The sequence below is a fragment of the Schistocerca americana genome, chromosome 3 (genome assembly GCF_021461395.2).
Source record: "Schistocerca americana isolate TAMUIC-IGC-003095 chromosome 3, iqSchAmer2.1, whole genome shotgun sequence".
NCBI classification, from domain to species: domain Eukaryota; kingdom Metazoa; phylum Arthropoda; class Insecta; order Orthoptera; family Acrididae; genus Schistocerca; species Schistocerca americana.
The window spans coordinates 265,804,474-265,823,153 of NC_060121.1; the positions used below are offsets into that span (position 1 = coordinate 265,804,474).

The window sequence follows — 18,680 nt, forward strand, 5'->3', positions numbered from 1 at the left end:
CCATCTCCGAATGATATTATCACTTGGAGGATCACAACCGAACTTAAGCCGAAACGCGCATTGCACAGTAACTACATATTCGGTCTTTGCAAACTGCAAAACACAAAAGGCTTTCTGTTCACTAGTCGCCATCTTCGCTACTACCGCTGTCTAGCGGATTGCGGCGGAAACATCGCGTGCTGAACATGCTCACTGGTGCCACACACAACTGTTTGCGTAGCTCTTTCATTTGACATAACATTTATAACTGTAAGTTTAATGTAATAAATAGTAAAATGCGTTAAAACCCCGATAGTCATTAAACATCCTATGTAATCACAGAGGACAATAGATGCTTAATGCAAGTGAAGAGGAGCATCCCACGGGCAAACTGGACGTTTAATACAGAAGAGCAGCCTCTTAACGAGGAAAGGAAAACCAACTTGGAAGTCTAAAAGGGAGTAAATGAAGAGAGAAAATTACTAAAGGAAATGGAAAAAAATTATTGGGCCTGTCATCGGACACATCACCATCGTTAATATTCTTGAAGGTAAAGTGCTGGGAAAGAAAGGAAGAGGGACGGCCTAGGATGAAGCGTCTGGAAGGCATCGAGTACAGGATAGGCTCGGACGATTACGAGGGCCGTTCAATAAATGTTGCAACACATTTTTTTTCTGAAAGCATGTTAGTTTTCATTCAGGATTCCAATACATCATATTATTCCCCACTCTTCTAGCTACAAAATCTCCGTTCACTGCGACGGCATTACACCACCTTACTGGGAGGCTTGTAAGCCTGCATGGTACCACACTACTGGTCGACGTCGGAGTTAAAATCTTGCTGCATGAGTAACGTCTCCATCATCCACGTTCTGCTTCCCGCGGAGATAACCCTTCATCGCAACATGCAGACGAAGTCGGAAGGTGCGTAATCCGGGCTGTCGGTTGTATGAGGAAGAAGATTTCGATGAAGTTTTGTGATCTCCTCTTAGGTAAACATACTTGTGTGAAGCCTTACGTTGTCTTGGAGAAGGAAAATTTCGTCTGCGTCACCTCGAATGAGAGTGTCCGTACGTTCCTACACTGCAGCAGTCACAGATGTATGCGGCCGGGCGGCACGCGGGGGATCGGACAGGTTTGGCGATCTTGTTGCGAAGTTGATCGATGCCTAGCTCAACGACTCACCGTGCTTTTGTTCACTCCTGGGTGTCTGTAGACATTCTGCAAGCGCCTATGAATATCTAGACGCTCTCATTTTCAACCAAAAGAAACTCATGACAGGTTTCTGCTTGGACGCACCTCCTATACAAACGCCATTATGAAGGCTGCATATAGCGCCACCACCTATCGGAACTTCATGTAACTATAGCGGATGCAGCGGGAATATTGCACAATGTCCCACAATCGAAACTGGCCGATAAAAAATGTGTTGCATTACTTATTGCACCCCGCTGGTACATGGAACTGAAACGAACAGGCTATGACAGAAGAGAATGTTTTCATTGACGAGGCATTAACCTCCAGAAGACGGCCGTTGTGACCGAGCTGTTCTAGGCGCTTCAGTCCGAATCCTGGCTCGGGCATGGATGTGTGTGATATCTTTAGGTCAGATAGGTTTAAGTAGTTGTAAGTCTAGGGGACTGATGACCTCTGGTGTTAAGTCCCATAGTGCTTAGAGCCATTTGAACCATTTTTGACCTCCAGAATATGTACGTATGTATTTATCAGCGTTGTAGAGCTAGTGTCTAGTGCGTAGTGTACGCTTCATACGCTCAAAACATGCTTTTTTGTATGTTTGTTGGCCAGGTATATGTAAAGAGAAATCCTCTAATGTCGTCGAATATGAGTGTTTACAAACTACTTACGCGCTGTAAAAGCAGCAACAAAACCGAAGCTGCTTTTTGTTATTTATTAATACTTCAATTCCCCGTGCAGAGAGGGATGTGAGTGGATAAAACCGCTCTTCAGCATGTGTACATGTTTCGTGTTGTACGAGGGTCAGTCAGAAAGTAATGTCTCCTATTTTTTCTATTTATTTTTTACAAGAAAAGTAAATGCCATATACTTAGGATAATGGCTACAACATTCAGGATTAGTTTGTTACTTTTCAGTATAATCACAATCTTTATCGACAGTTTATTTTCACACTGAAACAAAAGTACCTGTTTGATAAAAATCATCGTACCCAGCGTCCATAAATCTTGCAGTAGCTGAGTTTTTCAGTAGTTTGCATCACTCTGCCTTTAGCGATGGATAACTGGCGACATCTTTTGCAGTAAGGAATTCGATTACACAACACTGTCTTATACGTCCGTCAATATCGGCCTTTTTCTAAACTGGTACAGTACTGCCATCTGTTGTTGTAGGACGGTATTACTGGAGTGGACTGTAGAAGAAGATTTGCCGCAGTGCGTCAAATTTCATCATTACTACATCATCAACATAATGAAGGATAATATAAAACATATAAGGCGGTTGTTGCAAGACATGAGTTATAGGGTGGTGCTTTACATAACATTGATAATACATGGAAAACACTATGCTACTGTGAATAATAGCGGTACTGCTCATGTATGAAAAACATTTATGTTGACAATGGAAATGAAAATGTGTTTACAGTAGTGGTGATACCATTGGGAACTGGGAAGTCATGTAATACTGGATTGGGAACTGACAGAATGAAGAAGAAACAATAGTGTACATTACGTTATGATTGCATTGGAACATTATTGGCTACATTGTATATGATACTAATTGCGTAGCAGTAACATTCGTTTTTATTTATCTGTACAGGTTCGAAGTGAACATGGCACAAGAACATAGAGTATTCAATGAGAGAAAGTCGTGCTGTGTATAAGTATCTCTCTCTCTCTCTCTCTCTCTCTCTCTCTCTCTCTCTCTCTTTTATGAGAATACGGCCAAACAGTTTATGATGATACGTTGGGAGATAACTGTCTTTCGTACTTCACTATGAAGAATTGAATTGCTGCATTTAAAACAGTGCATTTCAGCAATGAAGATGAACGGCATCCTGGAAAGCCAACTCAGGTCACAGCTCCGGAAGCGGTGGATGCTGTTCATTCAGTGATCCTCCATGATCAGAAGATAACTCCTAAAAAGATAGTAGAGAACCAGGGCATATTCAGAGAACGTGTGAGTCATATTTTTCACGAGATTTTGGACATGAAAAAGCTCTCAGCCAAATGCCACACTGCAGACCAAAAGCGTGAAGGAGTAGTTGCTTCACAGTCCATTTTGCTCCAATTTCGCCGGGACCCTTTGCGATTTTTGGACCGTCTCGTAATCATGGACGAAACAAGGATATACACCTATGATCCAGAGAACAAAGAACTGTCTATAGAATGGAGACACAGTGGTTGTCCACGTCCAAACAAGTTCAAAACACAAAGATTAGTAGACAAGTTGCTCGCATCCGCCTTTTGGGGTAGAGATGGATTCCTGCTTATGACTAATTGCAACATGGTAAAAACCATTACGGCAAAGTGTTGTGTTGAACTTCTCGAGAAAATGAAGCCACCATTGGCCTCCAAACATCTGGGAAAGCTGAAAAAAGGAATCTTGCTTCTGCATGATAATGTCCCCCCCCCCCCCATCCCCCTCACAAAGTAGTTATCACGCAGCAAAAATTGACATTTCTTCATTTCGAAATCCTCAAACATCCTCCCCACTCGCCCATCTTGGCCACCTCAGGCCGTCATCTGTTTCCAAAACTGAAGAAACATCTCAAGGGGAGACGATTTCCGAACACTGAGAAAGCCAGAAATGTTGCGAATGAATGGTTCGCGGTACTAGCGATTTTTTATGTGGTTTAAAGAAGCTAGTACAAAGATGCCATAGATGGAAATGGAAATGATCGTATGGTGTCAGTGGCCGGGAATTCCCAGGCGGGAAGTTCGGCTGCCAAGTGCAAGTCTTATTGAGTGCGACGCCACATTGGGCGACTTGCGCGTCGACAATGGGGATGAAATGGTGATGAGGATAACACCCAGTCCTTGAGGAGAAAAAATCTCCCAACCCAGCCGGTAATCGAACCCGGGCCCCCGTGCGTGGCATTCCAACGTGCTGACCGTTCAGCTAGTGGGGCGGACATGCCATAGATGTGTTCAGCTCTTGGGGGATAAGCTGATTAAATAATTTCGTACCAATAAAAGAATTTTTTTTTTTTATAATTCCACACTCTCATGTTGTGATGGCTGTCGAAGTTAGGAGAGGATGGACAAGATATAGTTACATGGAAGGTGCGAATATGGGTTTAATTAGGGAATTACGTACCAGGATTGCAAATAAGAAGATAGGATATAGGGTGCTGGAATTGGAGTTTGTGGTGTACGAACAGAGTTAGTAAGTGCTCTAAGAAGGGAAGTAGGCGAGTAAACTGGATGAGTTGGTACAGGGCGCGAGGCGCGGGAGGTAGCCGGCAGGTTCAATCTATTTTGTTAATAGTACGTACAACAAAATATGTTTTTGGTAATTATCTAATGGCATTAGCCCTCAACATTGAACAGGCATTTGGTTTCTTGTGTGTGACTTAAGATTTTTTTGAGATGTTTGATGCTTTCCTGTTTGTATCGCATTGTTTTTGAACAGATATGTAGCTTAAGATATTGCATTAGTTCAATATGTGTGAATCTCGATACGATTTCATAAAGCTGTGGCATTGTTACACACTAGTAGAAGAATCCCATAGTCGTATAGACGTGCCCCTACAGACGGTAGAATTGTTACAGAATGACGCTCTTATTGATATTCCAACTTCCATCCACTCAACTCCAGCCCCCCCCCCCTCCCCTTTTCCCAGTACTCCTCTTGACATCCAGCCGTTCCTTCTCGAGCGACAGACACCGCTATCAGATCCGGAATTGAATCGCGAGAACGGAATGACGCAACTCGATGTAGCTCCGAGCGATGGGCGGGGCTAGCGGCGTGCTGAATCGCAGTCAAATAAGTTTCGCGGGGCGTCAGGCCATGTGTGTGGAACGTTGGCACGCCTGCCGACTAACCTGCGGCCAAGCCTGGGGAAATCACCGGCCCTGTCCTATGCATACGGAACAAACAGGCTGCCGGGCGTGCGCTGCCAACTCGCGTGATTAAATTCCCACTTCGGGCGCCTGGCAGATACGATTCGCGGGACAGTTCTCGGCAAACACACTACGCGCATGATGCAGTCGGATAAAAAAGAAAAACAGAAACAAAACAGGGGCAGCCTGTGAGTTACAATAGAAATATACTATCCACTTGGCTGGTGAAATACCGGCATGACGAACAAAGAGCCGCGACTAAACGTTTCACCCGATTTTAGTATTTATTTATCATGGGAAGATTGGGAATATGAGACCCTCTCTTACATCTAATGAGACATTCTGTTTATTTTTCACTCTTTCTTATATCTTCGTCTTTCCCGAAGAGTTTATCCCGTACAGTAGTTGGATCGGTAGCTTGAAAAAGGGAAGGAATCCAAAAACTCTTTTTGCAGGAAAATAGATAAAACTTTCTGCTGTTCTTATTTTTAATTTTGTCTTATTCAGACAGTTGTATAAGATTCTTTACATTTACCTTCCCCCTCAGTACCTTGTAAAGCTGAATTAGGTCGCAATGTTAAAAACCGAGGATTTGTTCCCTTCATCAAAATGATTATATGTCAGTCATTAAAACATCAGAAATAGTAGACATTCGTAATACGACATACACAGGAAATGTCTATATTTCTCAGACGTTTTGAAAGCATTATTTATGAAATTTACTCTGAAAATCATTACTGTCTTTCACTTTCTCCGTCCTTTGCAGTAGCGGTTGATGGTCACATCAACACCTCCTCACGAAATGGCCTTTACTTATATGGAGTGTGTGTAACTGGCTTGCGTACATCCTGGATCTATATGCCCTGTACTGGATTTTTTACGTTTTACTCGATTTCTGTTGACATGTGAGGCACTCCTACAGTGTTCAAAAAATGGCTCTCAGGCTTATGGGACTTAACATTTGAGGTCATCAGTCCTCTAGACTTAGAACTACTTAAACCTAACTAACATAAGGACATCACACACATCCATGCCCGAGGCAGGATTCGAACGTGCGACCGTAGCAGCAGCGCGGTTCCGGACTGAACGGTTCAAGGCGCTTCAGTCCGGAACCGCGCTGCTGTTGCGGTCGCAGGTTCGAATCCTGGCTCGGGCATGGATGTGTGTGTTGTCCTTAGGTGGGTTAGGTTTAGATAGATCTAACTCTAGGGGACTGATAACCTCAGATGTTAAGTCCCATAGTGCTTAGAGCCATTTGAAACATTTGAACTGAATCGCCTAGAACCGATCGGCCACAGTGGCCGGCACCTACGTTGTTCTTTTGCGGCAATAATTAGTTTTTCACCGCACAATTAATGAACTCAGACACGCTTAAATAATGTTTAGGTAAGAAGTATTCTAATTGCCTGTATTTAGAAATCGAAAATGAGGACTTTTCAAGGAACTCGTTGATGTTTATTGTCGGCCAGACCTTTCCTTATGCACCTTCTGAACAGTACCGCCGGCTTCAAATTTATCCCGAATACAATAAATTGTTGTACGTATTGGTAGCTGATTTCCGTACACATTACGCCATTGTCTCTGTATCTCCATCATGTTTTCGTACCTCCAGTACCACTTCAATATGGCTTTGCGTTGCTCGAACGACAACCTTACTTCGTTCATTGCTGCAATGTCATCAGCCGGAAAACGAGCGTCCAGATTTGTTGACAAAACAATGGACTACGCTACTGCCAAAAATTGCAGCGATATACCATTTTGTGCCAAAGATATTAACTATCAAAGAATGTCTACATTTTTCTGGACCCCTGTGTATATGGTTCCAGAGACGTTCTTCGAGTCTCAAACGTGTATGAAGTGCATATGAAGACTTAAGTGACGAATGAAAATTTGTTCCAAGGCTGAGATTCGAACTAGTCCAATACACATGGGGAGCAACTGCAAAACTGTTAAGAGTTTAGAGGGCATAGCAAGTGGGCTGAGGCGTGAATGGAAACTTTGACTGAAGAGGTGGATGTGCTAGCTAGTCCATGCAGTTGTTCATACCCTCTGTGCCCGGGTGGCGTAGCGGCTAGCACATCTGCCTCGTGAGCAGGAGACCCATGTTCGAATCCCGGTCTTGGTACACATTTTCATATGTCGCTTCAGTCTGCATATATGTATCACAGATGTTTGGGACTTGAAAAGGGCTCTGGAACCATTTAGTTCCATCTGAAAATTTGTTGGCCATACTGATGTATTGACTCTCCAGAAAATGAGAACCGTCGCCAGGAAAAAGTGAATGAAGTACAGAAAGAGAAATACTGGACGATTATTTTACGAAACTGAAAACGAACTGAAAGCCTTGGGGTACTTAACCTGTCAACCTGTGAGTTCATAAGAGACTATGGCATTGGTTTGTAGTGCCCTGAGACATTGCTCCTTTCTATAAAAAAACTTGACCCACATGTGAATAGAAGCAGTCTGAATAACTTTGTTTTTAAACTTCGGGGTGGGAGAACTTTGTCATAGCACAACAGAATAATTGGTGGGGTTTTTAACATGAGTCAAATGAAGACCAATTTCAAAACTTGACCCTCGCAGCGAAACTCATGCAGATACCCAGGATTCATATATTTCAGTTATTCATTACTGATGCAGTTCTTGGGATGCAAATGTGTCTGCTCTCTGTGTCCTATAACAACTGATGAATTGAAGTGATCTGAGATTGTGTGATAGCAGAATTTGAAAATCTCCTCCAAACATACGAGTCTACGAGGTACACAGCAACAAAGGCTTACCTGGCTAACCGAAAATTTCATTTAAAATAAGGATTAAATCCAGCTTTAAATATAATTAAAGCCAACGTAATACGTTCGAGAACGTATCTCTTCATGAAATACACGTGGAAAAATGAAATAAAGATCAGAGGAGTGAAAAATAAGTACATGAGAATCACAATTTATATTAATATTTAATACACTGACGGGAAAAAAATCGCAACAGTAAAAGGAGTGAATATCGAGGAATACATTTGTGTAGGTGACATATTTAAGTTATTAACATTGCAAGATCACAAATTAATGTAAGCGCGAAATTAGTCATTGCAAATATGAAATGCTGGTACATTAATAAGTAGTGTAACGGCCAGAACGTTGAATGAAAGCTTGCAGACGTGCATACACTGTGTTGTACAGGTGCCGGACGTCAAATGTGGAATGAAACCACATGCCTGTTGCTCTTGGTCGGTCAGTACAGGGAAGGTTAATGCTCGTTGTGGGAGACGGTGGAGTTATCGTAGGATGATGCCCTATATGTGCTCGATTGGAGACAGATCTAATGATCGAGCAGGTCAAGGCGACATGTCGACACTCTGTAGAGGATTTTGAGTTACTATTTTGGTATGTGGGCGAGGGTATCTCGTCGGAAAACATACTTGGCATGCTCTTCATGAATGGCAGCACGGCATGTCAAATAACCAGAGTGACGCACAAATTTGCAGCCGGGGTGCGTAGGATAACCTCGAAGGTGCTCCTGGTGTCATACGAAATCGCACCCCAGACCGTAACTCCAGATGTAGGTCCAGTGTGTCCTGCACGCAGACAGATTGATCACAGGCCATCAAATGGCCTCCTTTAAACAACACACGGCCATTACTGACACCGAAGCAGAACCAGCTTTCATCAGTAAACCCATAGGACCATTGAACTCTTCGTTTGACACCACTGAAATAGCAAATGGCGGTGTTTTGTGGTCAGTGAAATGTACGCTACAGAGCATCTGGCCTGGAGATGTCCTTGAAGTAAATGATTTGTAACAATTCGTTGAGCCGGCCACTGTGGTCGAGCGGTTCTAGGCACTTCAGTCCGGAACCGCAATTCTGCTACGGTCGCAGATTCAAATCCTGCCTCGGGCATGGATGTGTGTGATGTCCTTAGGTTAATTACGTTTAAGTAGTTCTAAGTTCTAAAGACTCATGACCTCTGATGTGAAGTCCCATAGTGCTCAGAGCCATTTGAACCATTTGCTGAAGGCCTAAATACAGAGCAAACAAGAATTTTAAATAAAACACGGCTGAAGGCCTAATCTTAAAGTACTTCACATAAGGTTCGGCTGAAGGCCATATACTGAACATAGAACAGACAAAATTAATACACACCTGAAGGCCTGGAACAGTACTAGCGAGAAAAGAAAATCACAGTCACATACAACAGAACAGCGGTGCTCAGAAGTGTTCCAAGGGTCGGCCTGGAGAGGAAACTCTAACAACAATTTAGGTGAGACAGGCAGCCAAGTGTAACACCAAATAATCGGGTGGGAGCACTACCTAGGGACGGCTGAAGAACCACCCAACAATGTAATCAATTCCCCTGTTCGGACCTCACTGGTGCTGCGTCCCGACTGCTTTCGGACGCACGACGACGTCCCAGAGACACTGGGTCGAACCCAACCATGCAGAGGGAACGCCGGCCCATTGGCCTACCGACATCTCTGCACAAAGAAGGAACTGACCAAAGTCCCGCAAGATGATCAATTGAAGGGGCCCAGAAGTGATCGGAAGACCAAATACACGTCACCCGATGAGACGACCGACCGAACGACCACCAACGGTCGTCCCTGGTGCAGTCTCCCTCCGTCGGACAGATCATGCGTGTGGCCAGCGGTCGGCAAGTACTGGCTGTCCGTTCCTCACTGGCGCTCCGTCCCCCGACTGATCTCCAGACACACGACGACCCGGAAATACTAACGATCGCTCCAGAGATAGTACGACGGTGCACTTGTCGATAAGCGCTGCTGCTGCCACTCACGGGCAAGCAAACCAGCATCCTAGTGACGCCAGTAAATCGAATTGAAATAAAACGAGGCGACAGAAATATAAAAACAAGATGACGAGCAATAAACGGCATGGCCGCGAGCCGCGCTCGGCTCAGCTATAAACAGTGGAAAGCAACAACAGCCGTAGTAGAAAAGAACGCCGCTTATATTAGTTCATGAAAAGTGCTGTGGTGTGCAAGTAACTTTTGCTTGGTATGCCAACTAACATATCTCGATGAAATTTAGGCCATATGTAGAAAGAACTGCTACACTATAGTACAGAAGGAAACTGAAAGAAGTCCGTAACGAGATGAACAGAAATAGTACTGTTATTGAAAGACAGTAATGACACTGAAGTTATAGCGATTAATGATGTCTCCTGAACATCACAAAAGGCGGGACACTGTTCTTAATAGGGTGTGTGATCACCAAGAACGGTAGTGCATCGTCTGCAACGTGCTCCCATGTTTAGCACAAGGTTGGTAAGGAGTTCTTCTGGTAGGGCGATCCATTGCTCCACCAGCGCGGATAACAACTGTTGGCTCATCGTTGGTGCATATGGCCCTGCTGCAGTATGCCTCCCCACCGCATCCTTCATGTGTTCGGTGCTGTTTAAGTCGGGGAATGGGCAGGCCAGACCATTCTGCAAATATCCTCTCGTTCCAAGAGCTCCTACACCTGTTCTGTTCGATGCCGTCGCGCATTCTAGCCCATAAAAATGAAGTGAGGAGCGAGTGCACCCTGGAAACAGGCACAAGAGGAAGAAGTACAGTATAATAATGTCGTGTGGCTAGGGCCTCTCGTCGGCTAGACCGTTCGCCTGGTGCAAGTCTTTCGATGTGACGCCACATCGGCGACTTGCGCGTCGATGGGGATGAAATGATGATGATTAGGGTAACACAACACCCAGTACCTGAGCGGAGAAAATCTCCGACCCAGCCGGGAATCGAACCCGGGCCCTTAGGATTGACATTCTGTCGCGCTGACCACATTTTTTTTTTCAGTGTCAGACTTACTACCTTTGCTGACATACGATTTTGTTGTACTACCGCATAAATAGTTTCTACAATGTCCAAATGTTGACAAATAGCGGCTAATTAGAAAATTAATTAAGTAAGGAAATGAATAAAACTGAAAATGTCCAAATGAAAGACATGAAGACATCGTGGATAGTACAAATACAAAAGAAACATGCTGCTGTAGCAATGAAATGAAATTCGTGTCGGGGGCGACACCTGCTCACGACTTGACGTTCGACAGAGCCAGAGAGCCATCTATCGACTCGTTCTCCAGACGTTGGTGTAAGACTGGGTCGTCTTCTCGAAATTTAACTAAGGGCCCGTAAGTGTGATCGATGTCTATCTCGCCTTCTTCGTCTATCTCATCTCTCACCCGTCACACCCCATCTGGCTGACGGGTCGGTAAATGTAAGTCGCAAGTAATTAGCGAAGTCTTGCCTATATTTCTTATGCTGTTGCAGCTTCGTGTGTCCATCCAGGAGGAAATGCCAAAAATCCATTTTGTCCTTTTCCGATTCGTTATAGACGTAGCCCACAACCATTCCCCGTACCCATGTCACTGCATTGGTTTTTTGGACCGGAAAATAAGATTCTTGGGGGAAAAGAAGTGTGTCTGATGAAATTATGTGAGGGGCGGAGCGTAACAGGAACGCCAATACCTGTTGTGCCAAATGCCACACCGGAGCCGTGCCACTACATGGTAAACGGTGTTCATCAGTGTCCTCTGTTGCGCAGCCTAAACATAGTGGAGTGTCTGCCAAATGAATCGCGTGCCACCGTTGATTCGTTGCGAACTTCCTATACCACTCAGCTACCGGGGACGGACAGAAGTACAGTGGTGTAATAAGGTTGACTGGTGGCTGTTCGAAGACTTGCAGGGCAGTACGCGCGTGCAGCATTGTGCCGCCCAAAACCATATCACACGGACTACCAAAACGATTATGTTTGTCAGTGTTCCTTAGTTCATTACGCGTTGCCATCTCCCGTCATACAAGGATACATGCTGTATTGTCGAACATGATTGTTTTGGTGGCCCAGGTGTAACGGTGTAGTGAGGCATAATGTTACATGGGCGTACTGACCTACAAATCGTTGAACACCGTGCACTCGCCAGGCATTGCACTCGTTCCTCCCACGTGCGTGTTTCCAGGGATGCATAAGGACCAAAGGTGGAACAACGCATTTGTGACTTGCTCAGTTTTTGAAGCTCTTTCTCTTGAATAAGTCATCCATTTTTCCTGAAACTGTAATCATATGTTGGTCTGTACACGTAACTCACTTCTACCGATTCCCATCCCATTCCGACAATTACCTAGTGGTGCGTCGCTTTTTTTTGTTTTGTTTGTTTTTGTGCGTATTAACCCGCAGACAATTTTGAATCGCAATGTTGGATATGTTGGACGGATGTGTGGCTAGGATGTTCAGACATTCCATAGGATTAGTGAGAGGTGTTGTTTACCGAGTCATCGACCTTCTTACATACATTTAATGCACTGCAAAGTTTGTAGTTGTTGCAAATTGTAAACCATTGTATTAACGCTGGCCCTGTGTTGTTGCAGGCAACTCCTTGCCCCCAACCTCATGCAGAAGCATTTCCTCGCCAACGGAGCAGAGCAGGTCTCTAAACAGGTAAGCTTCCCACATAAATTGTTTACCGACAACTTTTTATATCTGTAGCGCAACGGCTTTAAAATAAGGGTGTTACGAACGAACTAGTTTGAACAATCTGTATTATCCAACCATCTTTGGATAAAAACTCTATTTTCAGTTTTTGGGTTCAGTGTAATTATTGTCTAATTCTGATAAGGTTTTAGTCTAGTCATTGTTATAAATTACGATACTGACCCGCCAGGGTAGCCGAGAACGTTAACTCGCTGCTTCTTGGACTCGGGTAGCCGCGCCGACCCTGGATCCAATCCGCCCGGCGGTTTAACGACGCGGGCCGATGTGCCGGTCAGCCTGGGTGTGGTTCTTAGGCGGTTTTCCACATCCCGCTAGGTGAATACCGGGCTGTTCCCCATGTTACGCCTCAGTTACACGGCTCGCAGACATCTGAACACATTCGCACTATTCCATAGATTACACTCGACGCAGACAGTTGGGGTGTAATTCCATCTCGAGGGGTACAGTGTGGCGGCAGGAAGGGCCAAATCCGATTAACGATGGCTGGCCCTGCGTAACTGCGGGGCAAGGCTCAAGCGATAAATTGTTATAAATTACGATACTGACATCTGTCACATTTCTCAATTTCGGTTAGTAATCTTACTAAGGATCTTATACTGCGACTCAGCTGAAACTAGTCCACAGACAGCTTCTGATACTTTAGCAGTCAAGCACTATGTTTACTTATTATATAGTCATTTTTATCGCTAATTAATGCTATTTTCCATTTTGTCACTTTTTCATTTTATAAGGTATGCACCCCAACTGCCTTCGGCTGAAGCTTTCATCAGAACTACATTACAAAGACATCGTGCGCAGTATTTCGTCAGATTCCAGCGTACAACCGTACCATGGAATGGAGCGTCTTCAGACTATGATCCAACGATCTTGCTGCAGACGATGTTGACATATGGCAGTGGACAGCTCAACCAAGCCTGACAAACGCTCTGAGATGACTTATACGTAACAAGTCCATGATGCGGTTGTACATTGGAATCGAATGAGATATTCGTAATGTGTACCGACAGCCTTTTACTGTAAATCCAATGTGTTAAGGAACATTGTTGGTAAATATTCATTGAAGAGCCAAAGAAACTGCTAAACCTGCCTAATATCGCGCAGGGCCCCCGCGAGCACGCAGAAGTGCCGCAACACAACGTGGCATGGACTCGACTAATGTCTGGAGTAGCGCTGGAGGGACATGACAACATGAGTTCTGCAGCGCTGTCCGTAAGTCCGTAAGAGTACGAGGAGATGGAGATCTCTTCTGAACAGCACGTTGCAAGTCATCCCAGATATGCTCAATAACATTCATGTCTGGGGAGTTTTGTGGCCAGCGGAAGTGTTTCAACTCAGAAGTGTGTTACTGGATCGTGTGGCGTGTGGTATGTCGCATTGTCCTGCTGGAATTGCCCAAGTCTGTCGGAATGCACAATGGACACGAATTAATGCAGGTGATCAGTCAGGACGCTTACCTACGTGTCACCTATCAGAGTGGTATCTAGACGTACAGGGGTCTCATATCACTCCAACTGCACACCGCATACCATTACAGAGCCTCCAAAAACTTCTGCTAATTTGGTTAAGGAAGCCCCCCCCCCCCCCTCCCATATGAGCACCAACAATTTGCCCACTCTCGAATTCACTTAGCCTCGACATAATGCACTCGCTACTACCAGAACTCTGTTCCGAGCGCGACTGATTCTTGCAACGTACTGAGGACACCGCACAAATGCTGTTCTTGGTCAAATACAACAGCGCGATCTGCTGGGTTGGCTAGCATTTGCATTTATGGCCAAGCGAGCATTACCCGTTGTATTTCCATATTTTTGGCCAACCCCTGTACGTCACTGCAGATATGCTCCCATCAGTTTACTAACTGTAGGTACACCGAACTCGACGAATTCATTGCATACTATATTGAAACTACTGCGTATCGTAAATACAACCGCTATATGCTTTAGACTGAAGTGACGGAAGTCATGAAATGCCTCCTAATGAGTGTCGGACTTCCTTTCCCCCAGCGTAGTGCAGCACTCCGACGTTTCATGGACTCAACAAGTCGTCGGAAATCCCCTGAGAAAATATTGAGCCATGCTGCCTCTATAGCCGTCCAAAATTGTGGAAGTGTTGCCGCTGCAGGACTTCCTGCACGAACTGACCCCTCGATTAAGTCCCATAAAAGTTCTATGGGATTCACGTCGGGCGATGTGGGTGGCCAAATCATTCGATCCAACTGTTCAGAATGTTCTTCAAACCAATCGCGAACAGTTGCAACCCGGTCTCATCCATAAAAGTTCTACGTTGTTTGGGAGCATAAAGTCCATGCATGGCGCCGCGCGGGGTAGCCCCGCGGTCTTGGACGTATTGTCACGGTCCGCGCGGCTCCCCCGATGGAGGTTCGAGTCCTCCCTAGGGCATGGCTGTGTGTGTTGTCCTTAGCGTAAGTTAGTTTAAGTTAGATTAAGTAGTGCCTAAACTTAGGGACCGATGACCTTAGCAGTTTGGTCCCGTAAGACCTTACCACAAATTGCCACATTTTTCCATGCATGGCTGCAAATGGGCCCCAAGTAGCCGAACATAACCATTTCTAGTCAATTATCGGTTCCATGTACACAGCCCATACCATCATGGAGCTTTGTGCGGTCTGCGCCATACTCGAAGCCTACAATCAACTCTTCCCAACTGAACTTTGAAGCCATCTGACCAGGCCACAGTTTTTCAGTCGTCTAGGGTCGAACCGATATGGATGAGAGGCTCTGGAGGCGATGTGGTGCTGTTAACAAAGGCTCTCGCGTCGGCCGTCTGCTGCCGTAGCCCATTAACGCCAACTTTGGTCGCAATGTCCTAACGCACACGTTTGTCGTACGTCCCACATTGATTCCTGTGGTTATTTCAAACAATTTTTCTTCTCTGTTAGCACTGACAGCTCTACGCAAACGCTGCTCCTCTCGGTCGTTAAGTGAAGGGCGTCGGGCACTGCGTTGTCTGTTGTGACTTGGCAAGACAGCCAAGCCACTAGGAGGTGAAGCCGAAAGGCACGCGTTTAAGCTCACGCAGGCTGGCGTGAGGTCTGGAACAGGTAAAGTAATTGAGACTAGCAAGTAAAGTACGTAGCTTCTTGAATACTTAACTTTAATCCATAATTGGTGAACATCTGTCTGACGGTACATGCATCACAAGATAAATAGCAAATGATAATGGCGCCTTGCTAGGTCGTAGCAAATGACGTAGCTGAAGGCTATGCTAACTATCGTCTCGGCAAAGGAGAGCGTAATTTGTCAGTGAACCATCGCTAGCAAAGTCGGCTGAACAACTGGGCCGAGTGCTAGGACGTCTCTCTAGACCTGCCGTGTGGCGGCGCTCGGTCTGCAATCACTGACAGTGGCGACACGCGGGTCCGACGCATACTAACGGACCGCGGCCGATTTAAAGGCTACCACCTAGCAAGTGTGGTGTCTGGCGGTGACACCACATTGTCCATGATGAGAGGTGATGCCTATAATTTGGTATTCTCAGCACGCTCCTGATACTGTGGATTTCTAAATATTGAGATCCCTTACGACTTCGGAAATGGAATGTTTTATGCGTCTAGCTGCAACTATGATTCCGCATTCAAAGTCTGTGCGGTCATAATCATGACGGAAACATTTTCACGTGAATCACCTGAGTACAAATGACAGCTGCGCGAATGTACTGCAATTTTATATCTACTGTACGCGATACTACCGCATATCGCTATCCTATGATTTTGTCACCTCACTGTAGAGACAGAAACGGCAGTGGGGGGACTACATAGCCAATGTATTGTAGAAAGGAGATAGATACATTTATTCCATTTCCTACCCGCGTCATCAGGGCAGGCTGTTGCAGAAATTTCACTTCTTCTGAGCCAAATCGCTTCAAGCTATGAGTGGGCGTAAATGTTTCTGTTGACAATATTTGGGAGGTGATTTACCAGTTCCTCCATCTGCCTGATGGTCACGAGAAACTTGAAGCTGTAGAAATCTCAAACCCTAGAAAGCTGGCTATTGGGACATTCCCAGTTGCGAATGTTCGGGAGGTGATGCCAGTCCCGATATTTGCCTGATAACTAAGTACAGCAGCGGCAACTAAGGAGTCTTAACGGTTCTGGTATTTGGTGCTAGAGAAAAACGATGAAGATTAGATGAATGGATCGAATAACTAATAGAGAGGTACTGAAGTGAGTCAGGAAGAAAAGAAATTTGTAGTACAACTTGTCTTAAATAAAGGTTCACCTGGTAGGATACATCTGATGTATCCAGAGACAGCTAATTTGGTAATTCAGAGGAGAGTGACGAGTAAAAAAATGGCTCTGAGCACTATGGGACTTAACTTCTGAGGTCATCAGTCCCCTAGAACTTAGAACTACTTAAACCTAACTAACCTAAGGACATCACACACATCCATGCCCGAGGCAGGATTCGAACCTGCGACCGTAGCGGTCACGCGGTTCCAAACTGAAGTGCTTAGAACCGCACGGCCACACAGGCCGGCAGAATGAGGAGTAAAAATTGTAGAGAGTGCCAAGCCTCGAATGCCGCAAGCAGCGTCGAGTGGATGTGGAATGCAGTACTTACGCAAAGACGAAGAGAGTAGCACAGGGTAGACCAGTGTGGAGAGCTGCATCAAATCAATCTTCGAATTAAAGACCACAACAGCAACAGAACCGAGAGTAACCTCCTAAGAACATTTATCGAAACAGAAGAAATGTAACCTTCCGCGGAACATTCATCTCCTCGACGTTTACTGCCACTGACAGATGAGATGGGCTGCGAGATATTAATGGAGCTGCGACTTTTAAAATTAAACCTGAGTCCCTCTGTATGAAGGTTCCTGATTCCCTTCTCTCGACTGACTGGTTAATTACACTGTCCCGGAAACTTGGAACATAAACAAACATACTTCTCTAGTGATACCTCAATTTTTGATTAAGGAGTCTAGTGAAATAAGAATGTTAGAAAACTTGTTTCAGTTTAAGCTGTACTTAATATCTGGCGTTATTCATTTAGATCTCTAGGTTCATTACATCTGCTAGCGTCAGTAAATACCAGCAGATTATTAAGGTGTTAATCGTCTTAATGGATAAAGTGATGCCACAACAATTTGAATAACATTGTGGGATAGGTTGCGGCCGTCTACATCTAAATCTACATCTATATAGATAGTCCGCAAGACACCGTACGGTGCGTGGCGGAGGACACCCTGGACCACTATTAGTCATTTCGTTTCGTGTTCTGCTCTCAAATAGAGCCTGGGAAAAACAAATTTCTATACGCTTCCGTGTGAGCCCTAATTTCTCATATCTTATTTCCGCAGTCGTTACGCGCAGTGTATGTCGGCGGCAGTAGAATCGTTCGGAAGTCAGCTTCAAATGCCGGTTCTCTAAATATTCTCAATAGTTTTTCTCGAAAAGAACGCCGCCGTCCCTCCAGAGATTCCCATTTGAGTTCCCGAAGCATATCCGTAACAATTACGTGTTGTTAGAATCTGCCGGTAACAAACCTAGCAGCCCGCGTCTGTATTGATTCGATGTCTTCCTTCAGTCCGACCTCGCACGGGTTCCAAACATCGAGCAGTACTCAAGAATAGGTCCCACAAGCCTCTTACATGCGGTCTCCTTTACAGGTGAACCACTCTTCGTCTACTCTACCATATTTCTCACATGTTCGTTCCCTTTCATATCGCTTTGCAAAGTTACGCCTAGATATTCAAACGACTTGACTGTGTCAAGCAGGACTCTACTAATACTGTAACAATTACAAGTCTGCTCTTCCTATTCATACGCATTAACTTATATTAAACGTGTCCCATTCCATTCTCATACACTGTCTTTCATTTCCTTCGTGTCATATCACTATAGTCTGGGTTCTGTACAACTTGCGGGTAACGTTCCGCACCCTGTATTTTATTCCTGTTGGTTTCAGAGTTCCATTTAATACATTCTATTGGAACGTTTGTCTCACACCAAGCCCCTAGCACTGCTAATTAAAAATAGACGTTTCCTTTGTGAGCAATTACCTGCGACGATATGAGTTGTCTGTGGCATTGAGGGTTTGAATTGCTGTTGCCGTATTGTGCTAGGGTATGCAGATTTCTTGACCTTTAGAATCCAGCAGACCGACGTCCGCCTTATAATCCACTAGTGCGACTGTCACAACCTATTA

The 18,680-nt window shown here is 44.9% G+C and overlaps 1 protein-coding gene across 1 annotated transcript in view; it reads left to right on the forward strand.

The window, feature by feature from the left end:
* The window catches only part of LOC124607241 (disintegrin and metalloproteinase domain-containing protein 22), a 1,086,760-nt gene that overhangs the window by 691,583 nt on the left and 376,497 nt on the right, over positions 1–18,680 (forward strand). Inside the window, exon 5 of the mRNA XM_047139515.1 lies at positions 12,390–12,459. Within this exon, the coding sequence (XP_046995471.1) occupies positions 12,390–12,459 (70 nt within the window). The remainder of the gene's footprint in view (positions 1–12,389; positions 12,460–18,680) is intronic.